Raw genomic sequence first — 18,282 nt, 5'->3', positions numbered from 1 at the left:
CTTGGGACCCACACACCTGCTGGAATTTGTGCAAGCACTGCTCTGTCATTTATTTTAAGTTGCTAGACTGGAACATTTTCAGGGTTTTCATCTAATGAAAGTAATGTGCCGTTATAAAATATAGGACATTAAAAGGCAGCTTTCTGTTTAATGTCTATGACCAGTGAGATCAAGTTATTTTTAAATGTGTCTATTTACAAATGGGTTACTGCCAAAATAAAGAAAATACTGGAGTAAATGATGGATCCAAAGTAATCAATGTATGTATGTAATCAATCCATACAGTATGTTACACAGGAACAGCGGGGCCTTGCCAGTCTTGCAAATAATCCAGGTTGTTGTGGCAGCTTACATGTAATAAGTTAAAAATAATGGGGGGAAAATACGAGAGTAAGTAATTTGGCCTTTTCCCAGAATACTCATATCCAGAGCCACTGTGCTTGTAGTAGTGTCGTGGACTAAAATAGAGAAACTCTTCAGGGACGACAGTAGATACACCCCTGTGGTTAAATAGCAGAATTGTAAAAAACTAGAAAATGCTAGGAGTTAGACAAAACCATGCATCTGGTGTGTATAAATAGGACTTAACTGTACGTGGCACCTGGCTTTTCCTAACAATTTTTCAAAACACTATTATGTTATTTCTAGGGAGCTTAAAACAGCAGATCTAATAGCACTCTGTGAAAAACCTGTTTGGCAGCAGTGCAGATCTTTTCTGGCTGGGGCTCATTATATTTCACCAGCTAGTCCAATAATGACCTTTGATGACTCAACTGTCTAAAACAGGTGCTTTTACCGCTTGTTATCTTAAAACTGATAAACTTTGTTTGTTCACATACAGTGCAAGCTGTCAAAGACAAGGACAGCCAGCACAGAAAGTACTGTCATAAGAATGGAAAATGACCAGAGTTACCGTTTCAGTTGCAATTGTGAGAAACCATCACAATGTTTTGTTTCCAGGTGGTACAGACAAAGTGAGCAATTTTACTTGAATAAGTAAATGTAAATTGTTACTTGGGAGGTGAAAGTGCAGTAGTGCCCTGGTGTAAATAGTTGTACGGAGCTGTGCAGTGAACAGTGACAGTTTTGAGTTTCCTCGCACGGCCCTGTGCACATCATTAAATCTCCTTCTGCTCTTCCTTGGGTTGACCTAGAGCGTAACATTTTCACACAGTACGTAGAGCATCTTAGCGTCATGGTTATATCCGTTAGGAATTAATCGATTCAATAGTTTAAAGCCACTATTGATGTACTCTTCTCCCCTCTCAGAGAAGAAAATGACAAACTTTTTATGTATGACCACCATAAGTATCATAGTGATGAAGATGGAATATAAGAAAATAACGTTTGATAAGGTTTATTTTTAGTAACAGAAATTGTTTTTAGTTGTAATGTCTTTCATAGCTGTATTAGAAGAAACAAAAGAACAGGCTAAAGACAAAGCTTTTTTCTTTTATTTTGAAAGTCTTGCTTATTAGATACAACATTCATGTCTTGTTGGTCCTTGGATTTCTTCCAAAGTATCTCCGTCAGTTTTCATCTTTGTTTCACTTGGCGTATAATTTGCAGACTCTGGATACAGCTAATTATTGCTTTATTGATGTTACAGCTCTCTCAAGTCTTTAATTAATGCGCAATTTATTTTTTTCCCTGACTGGCTTTTGAAATTCCTTTTCAATGAATTGTCTTTATCTTCTAGCATTGATAACTAGCAATAGCTTTTGTTCAGACGACACACTGTCTGTGGCCTAACATACACCAGATAGAATGTGGCAAAGACTCAGAAAGCTCTCTGTACAAGAATTGTATGAAAACTGGAATTAACAACATTGAATATGTTTTATGATACTATTTTAATAGTGTATGGTTAGATTTTAGTTATTAGTATCATTTTTATCACCTGCATTCTAGGATAATTATACATCACATACAGTATACTGTTATATACACATGTGGTGAGATAATTTGGCTTTTCATACTTCAGTTTACCCCGGATGTGACAGTGTAAACTAGGTTTTTTAGTGCTACCATTATGAGTACATATGACTTTGGTGGTAAATCTGTGCTGAATTAGTATATCTAAGATGAAGAGACCTTCAAAGAGTTGTTTTTTTTTACTTTAAAGTGTTAACATCTGGCAGTTGCGGTATATCAGAATAACACCCCAATTAAATGGTAACAGCTGTGAACGACTGATGGTAAAAAAGAATAAAAAATGCAGTAAATCCACTCAGTGAGTTTATAAGAATTATCACAAGCCTTTCGGTTTATGGTTAATTAAGAACCATATTGTATGTGAGATGTGTTCCATGGTGTTCAGTGCAGAAATACAGCTTTAAACAATGTTAATTGTTAATGCCGATGTACCTAGGTGTACTACTGGGTTTTGGAACATCGGGACTATTAATTCACATTTGTTTTCACTTTAATTTTGAAGTTATTCTGTCAGTGGTACTCAGCTAGTATCTAGGACTCCATTATGCTTTATACTGTATGTCCGCACTTGGTAGTCTTTTACACTGTTTAGCTCCAGAAGAAATCTGTGAAATCTAATTTCACTTTGTTATAACATTCAGCTTACATCCATGGAATTTCATCGCACCCAGGGATACTGTTCCGGCTGTTCATTTACGTGCCTTTAAGACAATTCTATAGCAACGTACTTACTGCCACTAGACTGCCATAGTGTTTTTTTGGAAACTAATAGATGTACCTAGTTTATCCTTTCTCTTCATGGTTCTTCATCTTAAATCCCATTTAAAACACTATTATTGAATATTTTTTAGTCCGTTGTCCACTCCAGGTTTGTTTTTTTACACCCAAATTGTCACATTTTGAAATTGATAACATTAGAACTCTTTCAAATTCAGTGCATCTGACTTTGTAAATTACATTCTGATACCTGGTCAAAACTCCTACCACATGTTGGATGCTAATGCTGCTGTCTTGTTTTCTATAAACTTTGCCTCATTGTCATAAGCAACAGCAATGAATCATTATGTTCTGGAATTGGTTTCTGACCCTCAATAGTTTTTTTTTAATCTCCATTCAGAATGCAGTACTGAGCAAGCTGCAGTTATTACTGGCCAATTATTTTTTGTTTTGCAAATGTTCTAGATTGGGCATTTATCTGCAAAAGAACTGAAATAACATTTCAATCTACATTTAGGTCAATGTATAGTACTGAAGCAGCTGTTAATACTACAGATATTTTATTAGTGACTTTTTTTTAGCTCAGCCACACCTCTGTGCTGACTGATACTGTTGATCATACCTTCTTGCTAAATACATTTGAAAGGGTTTTTGAAACTACTCTTTAGCGGTTTAACTCTTAGCTGATTACCTCCCCTTGCAAAGATGGTGTCCTGAAGGGCTCTGTTCTTGGTGTCATTCTTATTCATATCTATATTTGCTGCCAGAGGGTCAGATATGGAATTTGTTTTCATTTCTGTGCTCACGGCATGCACATTTTTCCCATGAAAGCGGTCATTAATCAGGTACCATCTACCTTATCACACCCCATTCAGATGATGTTGAAAAATCTCACTTTTAGATCCTCTTAAAACTTTGCTTTACATTACCTTTTGTTTCTCTTGTTGTGAGTCTTAAGTGTTTCTACAGTATTTGCTATAGCTGATTTATTGCCAGGGCACCTTGAGATGATGTGTTCTTAAAGATGGTTTAAAAAAATATTTATTAAAGACATACGCTTTTATTTCTTCACTTTCCATAAACCTCTGCTGATTCTGAAATCTGCTCAATTTTTGTAGTGCTCGGCGAAGAACTGTCGGACAGCGTTCCACGTCACCTGTGCTTTCCAGCGCAACTTGAAGATGAAGACCATCCTGACGGAGACCGATGAAGTGAAGTTCAAGTCGTTCTGCCTGAAGCACAGCGGCCGAGAAGAGGCGGGCAAGCTGGATGCAGAGGTGGGCTCGGGGGAGGAGGAAGAGGAAGACGGAGGGGAGCCAAGGAAGGTGGAGGCAGAGAGGTCCCCGGCCCGGGGCCCAGAGCCTGCGGTCCTGAGCGCCAACCAGCAGGAGGCACAGATGGTGAACCTCCGCAAGCAGAAGCTGCAGCAGCTGGAAGATGAGTTCTACAAGTTCGTCACGGCCAACGAGGTTGCCCAGTACCTCCGCCTTCCCGAGGAGGTGGTGGACTTCATCTACCAGTTCTGGAAGCTGAAGAGGAAGGCTAATTTCAACAAGCCCCTGATAACCCCGAAGAAGGATGAGGAGGACAACCTGGCCAAGCGGGAGCAGGACGTGCTCTTCAGGAGGCTTCAGCTCTTCACGCACCTGCGGCAAGACCTGGAGCGGGTAGGTCGCTGTGCTGGGCGGACGGGGTTAAGGAGGGGCCCCGCCTGCTTCCTTTAAGGGAACCGTGACGCTTCACTACAGCTTCAGAATGAGACAGTGATGAAGACACCTCCCTCGCAGATCTTTACCTAAAGGCTTGAATCCAATAAACACAGCAGAAGCATCCAAACGCAAGCAGTGCCTGTAAAGTTTGTGCTGTATCTCAGGATTCCTGTAGACTGGCAGTAGATTAGGTCGCCTGCTATCTGTTTTTACCTTCTGAAACCTGATCCTTTATTGAGATCCAGAAATATTTTTGCATCTTAAGTTCAGGTATGCATGTTTTTTTCATACTGCGCATAGTGGTGAAGATTTTAAAGTAAGCGATTAGATGCTGATTGACACCAAGCGAGTCGGTAGCTCACACGCCAATTTAGTTCTTATCCTACTGTTATCGTACTGTACCACCTAATGAGGTGCTCAGATTTCGGTTTAATGTTCAGAATGGTTTCCTAAAACAAGATCATAATCATATTTATTTTTCCTTGTGAATATCATTTAATTTCTCAGCAAACTGTTATGAGTTTGCTGTAATCAGTTGCAAAAACAAATGACCATTTTAATCTCTAGCATCACTTTTTTGAAAAATAGGTAGTGATAGGGTTAGTGGGCAATTCAGTATGGATAGATTTTTAATTATGGATGCATACAGTAGAAGGGTTTCATAGCTCAGGCTAAGGTAAATATAATACTGTGTTATAAAGAAATTGGGTTTTTAAAGTTTTGTAAATGATGAAAAATCCCATGTATGTGAACAAAACATGAGAGACCCTTGGAAGACTCGATTTGTTTTAGGGGCAGTGTAATAACCTTGTAAATAATCTTTCTCTGGGGTGTCTAAACTAACAGTTGTTGTTTGCCTTGATGAGGTTATACTGAAAGACCCTTATGACCTTAGCACATGGAGGACCTTAGCATAGTTCCTTGCTGGTCCTGCTTATCATGCAAATGCAGGACTTTGACAAGTGATAACAGCTGCTGGCAGGACTGGTAAACACTGAAAGCCTGATTCTGTATTTAACTAGAGGGAGGGTTAAAAATGCAGCAGGTTTTTGGTGCCTTCCCAGTCTTCAGCTTTAAAGGAACAATAACAGTAGTATTGTTGTTGGATTCTTTTCTTTATATTCTCTCACTGATCTAGCATCAGCAATTCCCCTAAAGTAGATTTTTTTTTTACTGTGGCTAGTGTGAGTGCTAAATACCAAAGCGACAACCAGATGAACCCTCTGGCTCCTAATAATGTTCATTGGAAATAACTCTGCCAGGAAGTTATGGCCTTGCAGTGTGGTTGGCTACGTTTCTGTGAAACCTGACCTCAGAAAAGCAGCTGTGCCTTGTGTGGGATTGAGGGCAAGGCAAGAATTCCGTAGTCATACACTATGTATTGGCATGTTCTGCGAATAGGTGACAATTGAATTTAAGCTTAGCTTGGAAATAGATTTTGTGGTTGTCTGAATGCTTCCTTTGAACTTTCAAATCTCAAAGCAAAACAAACTTGCCCTCTGATAGCGTGCAGATCCTTAACAAAGCATTTGCGTACCCAATTTTAAATGACTTTGGGTGTGGTTTTTAAACTTGAGTTCACTTACGTGAGATTTATTAAGCTTTGTTTTCATATAAATGTAAGTATTGTACTTGAAAAACTGACTAGCTTGATAACTGGAGGGATGGAATGTAGACTGGTGCTTTCAAAAAGACATCAGAATGGAAATTGACATGTGCAAAACCAATGAGGTAACAAGGCACTTTGGGACTCCAATGATGATTTTTATAGTGCTTTTCATCCAGAATGATCCTATAGAGGAACAGGGAGGGGACCCACTTCACCTATTGGGGTGAGCATGGCACCAGCAGTCCCACTGCACAGCAGATCAGGTGCTGAAGCGACAAGAAGTTGCTTCATTGTAAGTGAGGAGGAACATTAAAAAAGCAGGATTCTACAAGAGTGGAATTTAGGCAGGACTCCAGGGTTAACACCCCTACTCTTATGAATAATGCTGTAGAATCTTTAATGACCAAGCAGTCAGGACCTTTGTTAAACATCTCATGTCAGAGATGGTACCTTCTTAAGCCTAGTGACCTAAGTCACCTTACTTGGGCATTGGGACTGGGAAATCTGGCCCAGAGATAAGAGTGTGTCTTACTGGTCCATCAACACCACCTTTCAGCAGCTATCTGGTTTTCCTTGGACATCCTCGGCGCTGTTGACTAAAAAATGAAATAGTCAAAGCCACATGTTGTTCTTTTTGATAGCTTTGCTCTCCTGAGCTTTGTAGTTTTAGCTTAATAGTTGATAGTTGGCAAGTTACTGCTAAACCCGAATGGACTATAGGGGCTGAGTGTCCTCTTGTTTGTAACTGTCTTATGACCTGTACTTTCTTCTATGTATAAACAAAGCTATCTTGTTAGTTTTTTTATTCTTCTTTTAAAGTAAATCAGAGATTCATGACCTTGCTAAATGTATACCAATGTGAACTACATACAACTTTTAACAATTAGTTCTGCAGGTCTCCCTTGACACTGATGCAGATGGTACTAATAAGCATTACACTGTACATTTCATATAAAAGTAGCCCTTTTGTTTGTAGCAACTGTCCTGAGACTTCTTTCCCCTCCTATCACAGAAATTCATTAGCTGCCTCCTCTTATTACAGCACGAACACACCCCCACCTCTTCTTTTGTATTCAGTTTCCAGTCTGTCAGTCCAAATCACTGGTCACTCCCTTCTGCTCTTGTTAATCACGCCGGCACGCCTCCCCAGACAGGCGCACCGCAGAGAGTCAGCGGGTGCTCGGTGCTGGAAGCCTGGCAGAGATGCAGTGTGTAATTAAGACCGAGGGAAGTCACAGCGGTAGTCCAGCCTTCACTACCTGACAGCGATGAATAGGCTGGCCAGCTGTGTGAAGGGGTGGTTAGGACTCCCGACTGGAGGATCGCGAGTTCAAATCCCGGGTGGGAACATTGGTTTTGTACCCTTGGGAGTGGTACTTCGCTCAGATAGTCCAAATAAATACCCAGCAGTTCTCTTACTTGGCTTAAATTAAAAGGCTTGGGTAATTTGTCTTTGGGTCTTGGTTGGCATAGATTTGTTAAGGCTTGGTATCAGGAGCATTTGCTCTAATGTTATACATCCTGAAACATGGGAAATTGGCTTTTTTAGCATGGCCAGGAATGTAAATATAGCTGCTGCCATTGTCTTGTGTATGTAGACTGTAAGGCAGAAATATTGATGTGCTGTAGACTCATAAAAATAGCCATTTATTACAGTCAAGAGCTCTTGAGGAAGAGAAGGGCCACTTTTAAATCATACACAAAAGCAGAAAAGCTTTATAACCACACAAAGAGGAGTTCAGTAGCAGAGAACAGTTAATAATCTTTTAAAGCTTTGAAAAGCTGAGGTATATGAGGCATTTCCTTGCAGTTTGACAGTATTAGATTGCAAAGGCAGTTTGGAATAAAATATTATAGAGCTTTTTCAACATGATTAACAGAGTTCATAACTGAGACTTCTACAGAAGTATAGATTTGGAGAGACAAAATGCCTAAGTGGGAGTTTTGAGTATTAAAATATTCAGTCAGTAAAAATGTAGTTATTTTTTAGAAGTATTTATAAAATAAATGCAAACCATAGTTTAATTTTGTACTTCCAAATCCTATCTTTTCAAATACTATCCAAATCCTTTCTATACTTTGGACATACTGTAGATGCACAGACAGTCACATGACAAGGCAGTATTACATGGTAGAGTTTAAATCATATTGGTGCGGGGATTCAAAAATAAAAAAAAATAGTTTATCAACAGTGTGTTGTTAGATGTGTCTGAAATTTTAGCTGTAGCAGTTGGTCTTGTGTTGTAGAATCAGTAATTATTATGAGCAATGATTTTTATATTTTTTTCTATATTTCTATATTTATGTGTATTTATATAGTATATATTTTCAAAATGTCCTGCTTCAAGGAATTCTAGAATATCCAGTTTTCATTGTAAAAAAACAATTATTCTTTAAGGGTTAGATTCACCGTATGTTGTGTGACAATAAACCTGTTAATCTGTATCTTAAAGCCCCAATCAAAACAATTTATGCCAAAGTGTGTTGGAGAATGTGAAATGTATGATCACGTGCTTGAATCTTGGTCAGTAAATGTAATGGAGTGACATCATTGTAACTCATTGACCACAGCTCCAGACCTGAGCTTTAGACTTTTAAATTAATGTCACTTTTAAGAAATAAAATACTGTCAAGTGGTTTCTGTTGTAAAAGGCAGCAGCTCATCTTTGGAATTTAATAACATTTTGCCATCCACTCCATTCTGGCAAATTTGCGACTATGGTAATTCACAGCAGAGCTAGCCTGAATAGTGTTGAACAGATTATTATTAGTACTGTACCACAGACACATTTCCCCAGGGAAGTTTAGGACATTTAAGGTCATAAAAATAAAACAGATGAAAGAATCCTGAAAAGAATTTTGGACTAAACATTAAAATTATGGTTGAGCCATCTGAGAGCGTGCCACTAAAGTCTATGGCCCAGACATTGCTGCCTGGAGCCTGGGATATGTCACTAGACTGCTGTGCACAGTTGTCAGAAGGCTGCCAGTTAGGGTAGGGATTAGCCTGGGTCTTCTCGCCTTTTGGCAAACAGCAACTCCAGCAAACTTGGTGGTCGCCTGCAAGCTGTCAGTGACATCAGTGTGAGACAAGCCACTCCTTCAGTGAGCACTATGCGCAGTCTGCAGCATATCATATAGAGAGTGGCTTCAACAGGTGGATGTCTGCAGGTCCTTATTCTCCCTTAAGTGAAGCAGCAGGGGTTGTAGACAATAAAGTTGAGATTTGAAAAACATTGATCTTTTTTACTTTGGTGGGCATATTTTAAAAAAAGAAACAAGTATTAGTATTAAAAACACAATCTTAAAATAGTGTTTTATAAAACACTGTATGCGTAATAATAAGTGCATTTGGGTGCAAGTGCAAGAGCAGGTGGGGCTGCACATTGGTGGTGTTGGTGGTGGAGAAGAGTCCCCATTTCCTGTAAAGCACTTTTGAGTGGAGTGTCCAGAAAAGCACTATATAAGTGTAAGCAATTATTATTATTTGTATGTTGCTTTTCATCCCAAAATGTCCCTAAGCTCTATACATATAGAAGGGGACCAACTTTGTCCATCACTTACTGTTAGTACGTTGAGGAATGACAGCCACCCCACTAAACAGCAGATCAAGACTAGGAGCTCAGAGATTACTTCTCCCATTATGGAGACAGTTTAAGGATGAGATGTTTTTCAAGTCTGAAGTGGAATTTAGCAAGGACACTGGGAGTAACGCTCTCAAACATACGAGCAGTTCCGTAAGCAGTCAGGAACTTGGATTATCGTCTCATTCTGAAGATTGCATCTCCTGTAGTGTCCCATATCGCTGTAGTTATCTGAAAACACCAAACCTGTTTCACCTTGGAGGTGTCCCTTTCCAGTACTGACCAGGCCCAGCCTTACTTAACTTCTGAGGTCCAGGTCACAAAGCATTAAACCTGCTGTCCTTTCTTGTATTCATTAATATACTAAACAAAGTAGTTTCATTAAACAGAATCATGGATTATTAAGTGTGGGGGGGAAAAAAAACAATTACAAGTGATCAAATAATTTTTCAATACTGCCATATTGTAAGTTAATTAAATAATTCTAATAGGACCTTATGTTCCATATTAGAGTGTAAAAGCTGCAGTTGGATTGCAAATAGGCACTCAAAGCACATTTATGAATATGAAGAGCTGAGGAAGATGAGTAACTGAGGCAGAAAGTCCTCTTAACAGCAGAATAAAAAATGGAAACGAGTACGAGGGAGAGAGGCTGGATGGGTGCTGATGAAGCAGGCCTTCGCCATCTCTGTTCTATTCTTCTATCAGTCTCACTTTGTCAGCAGAGAGGAGGGCAAAAGTATACATGCTGAAAGAAAACTGTACAGGGAGAGAAATAAAACAAAAGATGTGAGCTTCAAGAAAATGAAGGAACGGTGAGTGAGAGCAGCAGAGAAGCCAGAAGGGAGAAACAGCATGTGTTCAGGGAAGAGCCCAAGAGTGCACAACGTTGAACAAGCAGAAGGCACTTCTGAAAGGCTATGTGTAGTGAAAAATAGTTGGGATATTATTTAACAGGATCATTACTATTCACAACAGTATGCAGTTAGTAACCCTATAACATACAGTACATGTCATGAGCACTAACCAACATTTTATAGCTTTAACTACCACTAATTTCCTAGGTACATAAAAGGGTGTTTTCAGTGCAGAGCAAGTAGAAAACCAGAATTCATACAAATTGACTGCTGGCTCTTGATGTCTTAGACTATAATTTCTGGCTGCTAGCATGGATGTTATGTTATGGGTAAAGTAATGAAGTGTGTGGTTCAGAAGGATGAAGGGGATGCCGAAGAGTGAAAATGACACTGTGACAAGTACTATACAGGGTGCTGAGTACTTTGGAATGCATGTATGTTGTAATTCAGCTACAAATTCAAGCTGTTTTCATCTTGACAGTCCAAAGCGGCAGTAGCACCTCAAGTGCAAGCAACTGACAACTTGCCTTGTCAAATCTGCCCTCTCTCTGATTCTTGAAGGTTAATCTTACACCTACAGGGAGTTTTCAGTCTGTGTGTGTTCTACATTCATATTCCGTATTCTCTCCCTCAAGGAAGTGGCTGTTTTTATGTGCTTGCTAAATTATCATCACTAACAGTTTGTTTCGCTGCAGTGCAATACATGCAGGATGATCAGAATGGTGTCTTGTTTCATAACCGTAGGACAATCATTTACTGTTTGTACAGTACTTTTCAACAAAGAGCATCAGCACTTAACAGAAGACAAGTAAATAGGCATTGCTTGATTTAGCTAGAAGTTAATACTTAGAAAGTATGTTTTTTTTTTCTTTGCTTCCAACAGTGTATAAGGTATACTAGAACTAAATTTAGCAAACTGACATTTGAAAATTGGAAAAAGTTTTGTTCAATGCTGTGGATATTCCTACTTTCTCCCTTGCCATTATCCACTTTGTAATAACTTTGCTCATATAAATGGTGCACTCGGTATTGTAAGTTAGCCAGGTCAAGAGTCATGCACTCTGACTATATTGCAGTTTGGGAGCATCCTGCTTTTTAATAGCTTCATTTTCAGTCATGCCATTTCAGTATTCCATTCAATCACAGTACACATACAGAATGATTTAATATTCTTTTAGCTTCAGTGTCCAATTTACTGTATTTCTCAAATTTAGAATCCCTAATTTTTAGAGCAGCAGTGGTAATTCTTTACTTATCCAATACTAATAGCCGGTAAAACCCAGACATATCATCTGATAATCTAATGCACATTATTGATAGAGCATGTGAGATGTTTTAAAATAACTGACTCAAAGTATATTCAGACGTGTAAATGATAGCATTTGATTTGCTGTTATACTTATCATTCACAGATGGTATTTATACATCGCATTAGATTGGTAAAATTGATGAAAAACATTGAAGAGTAGACTCGTCCCTATTCATGTAATCTAAGCAGTGCACTTTTTGGCTGTCCTCCATTTCAGCTAGAGAAATGTCATTGAAGGGCATTTCCAGTCTGCAGCACCTGGGAGGAGGAAACTGAGCTGGGTTCTTCCGTCCATGAAGAAACAGTTTTTGCTGCTCATTCCTGTCTTCCCGTGTTTCGGCAGCAGACGGGCTTTCAGGATGGGATCTAGTTGAAGATGAATTTTAGTAGATCTGACATTTTTTTTGTAACATGTTAAACTTTGGTTGCAGGTTCGAAACCTGACGTATATGGTGACCAGGCGAGAGAAGATGAAGCGGTCAGTGTGCCGGGTGCAGGAGCAGATCCTCCATCACCACGTCAGGCTGCTGGAAGAGGAGCGGCTCTCTGGTGGGCGAAGTCCTTAAGTCCCTTCAGAAGGCACTGGTTAAAGTTTACCAGTCCTGATCTGTGAATTTCGATTTAATGAGTCCATTTAAAGGGTTCCCCTAGCAAACATTTAACACTTGAGTCTTTGCTTGAGCAGAAACCTTTGATTCTGCCTGGTTATTAAGGATTCATCTGGGGAAAGGCCTTTCTTGTCCAGATAACAAGGAGTTTGACAGACATGGTAAACGATTTAAGTCGACAGCAACATAGCAGTGTTTCATGAAAAGTAGAAGGATCGGTTTGTTTTGTGCACCCTTCTTAAATTTCAAACTTAACTAGAAAATAACCCTTGAATATTCCAGAAAGAATAACAGAAAGTGGCAAACATAATTTTGAAAAATATAAGAAAGAAAAATGACAAGAATCATGTTGGAGAGTACAAAGTAAGAAAAACGTAAGTAACAGGTGATATTAGTTACGTTGTCATAATTGTTTATGTGATTTACAGCCTTGTGTAAGGTTAGACATCCATATATTTTTTAAAAAGATAAATCTGATGCACTTTGAGCCACAATTCATGTCAAATTGAATTTTTAACAGTACTGCAGGCACATCATTTGATTTCGGCAAGATGACAGCGTTATAGATTCAAGGTACTTTGGAGCAGTGCCAGTGAATAGCTTTATAAACTTGATACAAGAAATGAGTTTTTTATTCTCTGAGCTGGGCCAAGGCAATGTTTCATGAAGAGTGCAGTAGTGTTGGCTATAACCAGGGTTTGGTATAAATCACTGTACTTTTTTTAAATGGGAGCTATCTTTGTCAAAGCTGTGTATGTATGGAAAGAGGACATACTGTATACACCAAGTCAGTATGGTTTCATGAAGGGCAGGTTCGCTTTGCAAATTGAAAAAACGCTGTCTGAGAAAAGGCATGGGCTGAAGACAGCTGGGCTTTCCTCAAGTACAGTGTCAGTCCTCAGCCTGGCCGTAAGCCATGTTGAGTGTTGAGCTCAAAGTGCAGACACAAGCTGATGGCTTAACGAAGCACAGTTTGGAGGATACATATGCTGCATGAGCGGTAGTACTGAGTCAGGCTGAACAGTAACATAAAATTTCAGATTGGAGGAAATAAAACAGAAGAAAATAAAAAACAAAATAAGAGAGAAAAAAGGGTTCTCCCAGTCAGGGTCCCAGTGACCTCAGTGTCTGTTGGTTTTTGATCTATCCAGACCTTTTTATTAAACTGATCCCCAAATTTAACCAATCCTTTATAGTATTTTGTGGAGTTTGCAGTTCTAGAACTGTCAATTTCACAAATTTCACAAATGTCACAAATTCATAGCTTGAAAACAATGTTTTTCAAAGTGGAACGGCAATGAAAAAGGTGTCGGCAAATTATTAGCTCAGTTAAGGATTCAACTGAAAGTACAGCAAATACCTGGGTTAGGTTCAGAGAACCTTAAGGTAAGCCTTTCTTCAAAAGGGTTTGGAAATATTTTTTTATTTGTAACCGCACACATTTCAAGAAGAAAAATAAAAATACGAAACTTAGATATAAGGTGTAGTAATCTGTAATAGTGTATTAAACAAGGCTGGTAATTTTTAAAAATGTTTTTATCATCAATCCAGGTATACCATCATCGATCCACTTGGAAGATGCACTATTCTTTAGTGACTTAACATCTGAAGCGTCCAAACCTGAGCCTCTTAAGTTTCCTTCGGAGCACCCAGGACACGAGACGGGGAGGCCTTGCCACGGGAAGGGCTCACACAGACGTGAAAGAGGCGGAGCATCCCAGGAAAACTGCAGGAGTGGCTTGCTGAAGCTGCCAAACTCCTCCACTGAATGTGGTGGCCTGGCTGACAACAACAGTGACAGCGGGGGCACGAGCCGAAAAGTAGGGGAGAGGGCTCCGGACAGCGAGAGGCTCAAACCCTTCCCCAGACTGCCTCATCTCAGGGAGAAGAGGAACGGCACGGTTGTAGGAGAGTACAAGAAGAGAGACGACGGCCACCGGCACGAGGAGAACGGGCACGAGCTGAGAGAGCGAGCCTCCTCGAGGCCTGGACAAAAGCCTGCGCGGCCCACGGAGGACCTGATGCTGAAGCAGATGGAGAACAAGAGAGCCCCCCCACCGCCGCCCCTGACGCAGCCCGCAGCCAGAAACCCTGTCCGGAGGCCCTCTGGGGACGCAGTGCCTAAATGCAATGGCTCGCTGAAGAAGGCGAACTGCAACCAAGCGGTCATCGTTTCAGTGCCTAATACACCCACCAGCCCCATGAAAAACTGGGGTGGCTTTAAAATCCCAAAGAAAGGCGAGCGGCCACAGCAGACAGAAGGGCAAGAGGCTCCTCACGGGAAACTTCCGTCCGAGGACAGGGCTGTCCACCGGATTTCGCCCAAAGCAAGGTCCAAGGCCCGGCTAAAAACGGAAGTGGAAAATGACGGCTACGCACCTGACGCTGAGCTGAGTGACTCTGAGGTAGAGGCGAAAGAAAAGAAGTGCCGTCCAAAGCGACTAAATGCGGGTACGCCCATTAACCGGCGCTACGGGACAGACATAATCCGCAGGAGCATTCTGGCCTCATGAGAGGGGGAACTGTCTTGGGTGTCGGCCAGTTTGGTTACTTGAACCACTGCCTGAACTGCGATTATTATTTTGTGTTTCCAGAATGATTCTCTCAAGCGATTCGCTTTCATGATTCCATCACTGTGCTGGTATTTATTTTTGTTGAATCATTTCAGTGTACAGAGTCTTAATCTTGTCATTGTAATTCTTCTGTTGTTGTTTGACCTTACTAAATGTTTGAATTCCAACACAAAGGTTACTGGAGTTGAAAACACTAACCCTGTTTGACAAGTTCTGCCTGAAAGTAAATGATAAAATTGAAACTGACCAGCCTCAGTGAGTGGTGGGGCCATAGTATTGACCTTAAGTTGCTTTGTTTTTGTTGATTACAAAAAAAAGCACAAGTTCTTAAAAAAAATGTTCGCACTTAAGTAAAAGTATGGAAAATCATTGGAATGCACTGCTGTATCCAGTTAAATAATTGTTTTCAATGTTAGTAGGAGCCTGTCAGGCACTGTTCCGTTTATAAATGTGATGTTTCTAATTTATATTTTGTTTTGGACAAATTCTAATCTCTTTCCATTCAAGGTTAATGAATCTTTTCATTACCTTTTCATTTCTTTTCTTTAGTTAGAAGTTCTCTCTAAAACTGATAATGCTTAGTTCTCAGAGATTTTGCCTGAGATGTACAAGGATCATTGCAAAGAAGGGTGTGATTGAAGCAGCCACTTTGTTTTCTGAGCAGGGCAGTTCTGTTGCTTGTTGCTTCACGATGCCGGTGTTATGAGGAGCTGCACTTAGTGTCTGCACTTAAGACTGGAGCCAGATCTCTTCAGTGTAAATGCATTGAAATACAGGGATTGCGCTAAACCTTTTTTATACATATATCAGTGCATATACAGTAGTAGTAGTTTTACGTCTTGCCAAATACCGTAGGTCTGCAGTCTTTCAATTTAGCCCTTCCTTCTACTTGGACTATTTATTAATGAGCAATAATGAGGGGCTGCCAGCAATAAATCTCAGTGTCATCTGTTCATTACATCTGCATACTGAAGAGTGTCAGTGAATGTAACAAACTGAAAGTATTAAATGCCTCTTAAAGACACTTTGACACAGATTGTTCAGATAAGTTCATAAGTGACACTTTCATGTTACAGTGAAAAAGACAACGTGAAAGCAGAAATCATAGCTTGCCTATATATCAGGGCGTCATTGACATTTTTGCTTTGTTTTTTCAATTACATTACTTGTAAAATGCTTAGCCATATTTTTCCATAGACTTTAGCTTAGTAAGATAAACGAGTGGCAATGAGGTCTGCAAGATGTTTGTGAATGCAGTTTAATAATGCCTGAGACTAATACACCATTCTGTGCTGTCTGTCATACTTGTTACAGCTGGAAATCCATTTTAAATCTTACAACCTTTTCAGTTTTACAGTACTGTACACAGTGGTTGGAACGAACATTATAACTGCTATACAATGTCAATTAGATTAGGCTAATTAAGCTTCTGTAAAAGTGGCATGCCTAAAAAAGGTAAACAAAGGGATATTTGTTGTGCATTTGATTTCCCATCACTGTGTTAAAGATGTGCATACTGTAATTACAGTTAAACCTTGTACAGACAATTCTCACTATGTGCCTAGCTTTGTGTCCATTTGAGTTCAAGAAGCAAATAGATGCATGAAGCAACACAGGCAAAAAATATATAAAAAAAGATTTATACATAGAAAACTATTTTATATGACTTGGCCCTTTGCTGTATTTATTTTTTTCTTTTTTCCATTTGAAGATATTTATATAAGTAGTTGACGACAACTGTATATTTTTGTTTTTGAATGAACATTTAGAAGAATCGTGCCTTTTTGTCTTTGTGAATAAACTGCTGTAAATTTTGCGATATATATATATAACTGTTTGTCCTTCTCTGTGTTCCTGATATTTTCCAATACTGAGAGATTGTGTACGTGCTGAGGGTTGTATTTCACAAGATGGTTCCACCTATGAAAATGTCAAAAAGGAAATTGCATTATTCAGATGTTCACATCCCACAGTTACATGAACATACCTCTTCAGGTCTGGCTGATAATGGCGATCATGGATCCTTATTGTTTTTACCATACATGGATAGTGAGGGGTGGACTGAAATTTAAATTTCAATTAAATGAATATTTAAATACTTGTATGGTGAGTGCAATTTAGATGTGCAATCAGGCAGTGGAAGAGCTTTAAAAATTATGCATCTTTATTAATGAAAATTATTTTGAGATTCTAATCTTGGTACTTTTAAAGAGGTACATATGACAATCTGATACCACCCAGGTTATGCCATTTGACTTCATAGCTTTAAGAAAATGGTTTATAGAGTTAGTGTGAAGAGGATTAATTATCAAGTTTAGCTTTTAAAGCTCAGGTAATGGTATTGCCATTGACACGCAATCTACCATGTATATAACCATGCTGTGTGCACTGAATCACTTGAGCCGTGGAGACTGTGACTTCATATGCATACAGAGCTGCAAGTTATTCCCTGAATTGGCACGGTAATAGATTGTGAAGTCTTTTCCAGCTTGTCAATTTATTCCACTTTTAATCACAAATTACCATGGTTGGCAGTGCTAATGTTTCTTTAGCATCATCACATGAGTCATCCAGGAGCATTTGGTCTTTTGAGAAAAGCAGTTCTATAAGCCATCTTACTGGAGGGCTACAAATCAAGTAGTAACTTCATTATGTTCCCTGGGAATTACTGGAAATGTGCTGGTGACAGATTGCAATATAGTTGTCAGTTCTAATGCCACTAAAAACCAAGAAGAAAGCCCAATTACAGCTTTGCAGGACAGCTTACGGTCATGTAATAACCAGCAAACCCAGGCTATTAATGCTAGATTTATAAATTGAATTTCAGACTTCCACGAAAAGTTAATGTGAAATATAATATTTCAGAGACAAATGAAGTGAAAAGTACATTTTCTGGCTTTGGAATGTAATTTGAAATAACCCATTCCCTTACTACTTCAGTAAACACCAAAATGGGTCTTTTATTATTATTATACACACATTTTCTAGACATTTGAGATGCAATGTGTTATTAAGAAATAATATTTTCTGAGGCGAGATTACCCTTACACACATATTAAGTGTTACTTTTATAATAGACAATTCCTTTAAGGCAGGGCTTCTAAATCTGTGTCAATCCAGGATATTTCTGAATTTTGCTACAACCAGTTAATTATCCAATTAATGGCATGCAGGAAAAAAAAAAAGTTTAGCAGAAAACCGCAAGTAAATGGATTCAAGGGAAGTCCTGTCTTATGTTATCATGTGAGAGGTGCTTTGGACTATTTTGTGCTTGTTCCGTCAGGAACAACAGTGTTAATTTCTTTAGATGTAATTTCACAAATACAAATATTTCATGGTGCACCAACAAGGCAGTAGTGAAGAGTTCAAAACATGCTCAGG

At 39.2% G+C, this 18,282-nt stretch overlaps 1 protein-coding gene across 17 annotated transcripts in view; it reads left to right on the top strand.

Annotated features, from left to right (window-relative positions):
• The window catches only part of jade1 (jade family PHD finger 1), a 49,300-nt gene extending 32,567 nt beyond the window's left edge, over positions 1-16,733 (top strand). For all 17 annotated transcript variants that reach the window (XM_088630403.1, XM_088630330.1, XM_088630358.1 and 14 more), the window contains 3 exons: positions 3,771-4,319; positions 12,152-12,269; positions 13,880-16,733. In XM_088630403.1, coding sequence (XP_088486529.1) covers positions 3,771-4,319; positions 12,152-12,269; positions 13,880-14,841 — 1,629 coding nt within the window. In that variant the 3' untranslated portion in view covers positions 14,842-16,733. The remainder of the gene's footprint in view (positions 1-3,770; positions 4,320-12,151; positions 12,270-13,879) is intronic.
• Positions 16,734-18,282: the final 1,549 nt, after the last annotated feature.

The sequence above is a fragment of the Lepisosteus platostomus genome, chromosome 1, assembly GCF_059453375.1.
Source record: "Lepisosteus platostomus isolate fLepPlt1 chromosome 1, fLepPlt1.hap1, whole genome shotgun sequence".
In the NCBI taxonomy this organism is placed as follows: domain Eukaryota; kingdom Metazoa; phylum Chordata; class Actinopteri; order Semionotiformes; family Lepisosteidae; genus Lepisosteus; species Lepisosteus platostomus.
Note: the sequence above shows the minus strand (reverse complement) of the source record. Positions and strands in the feature narration are given on the sequence as shown.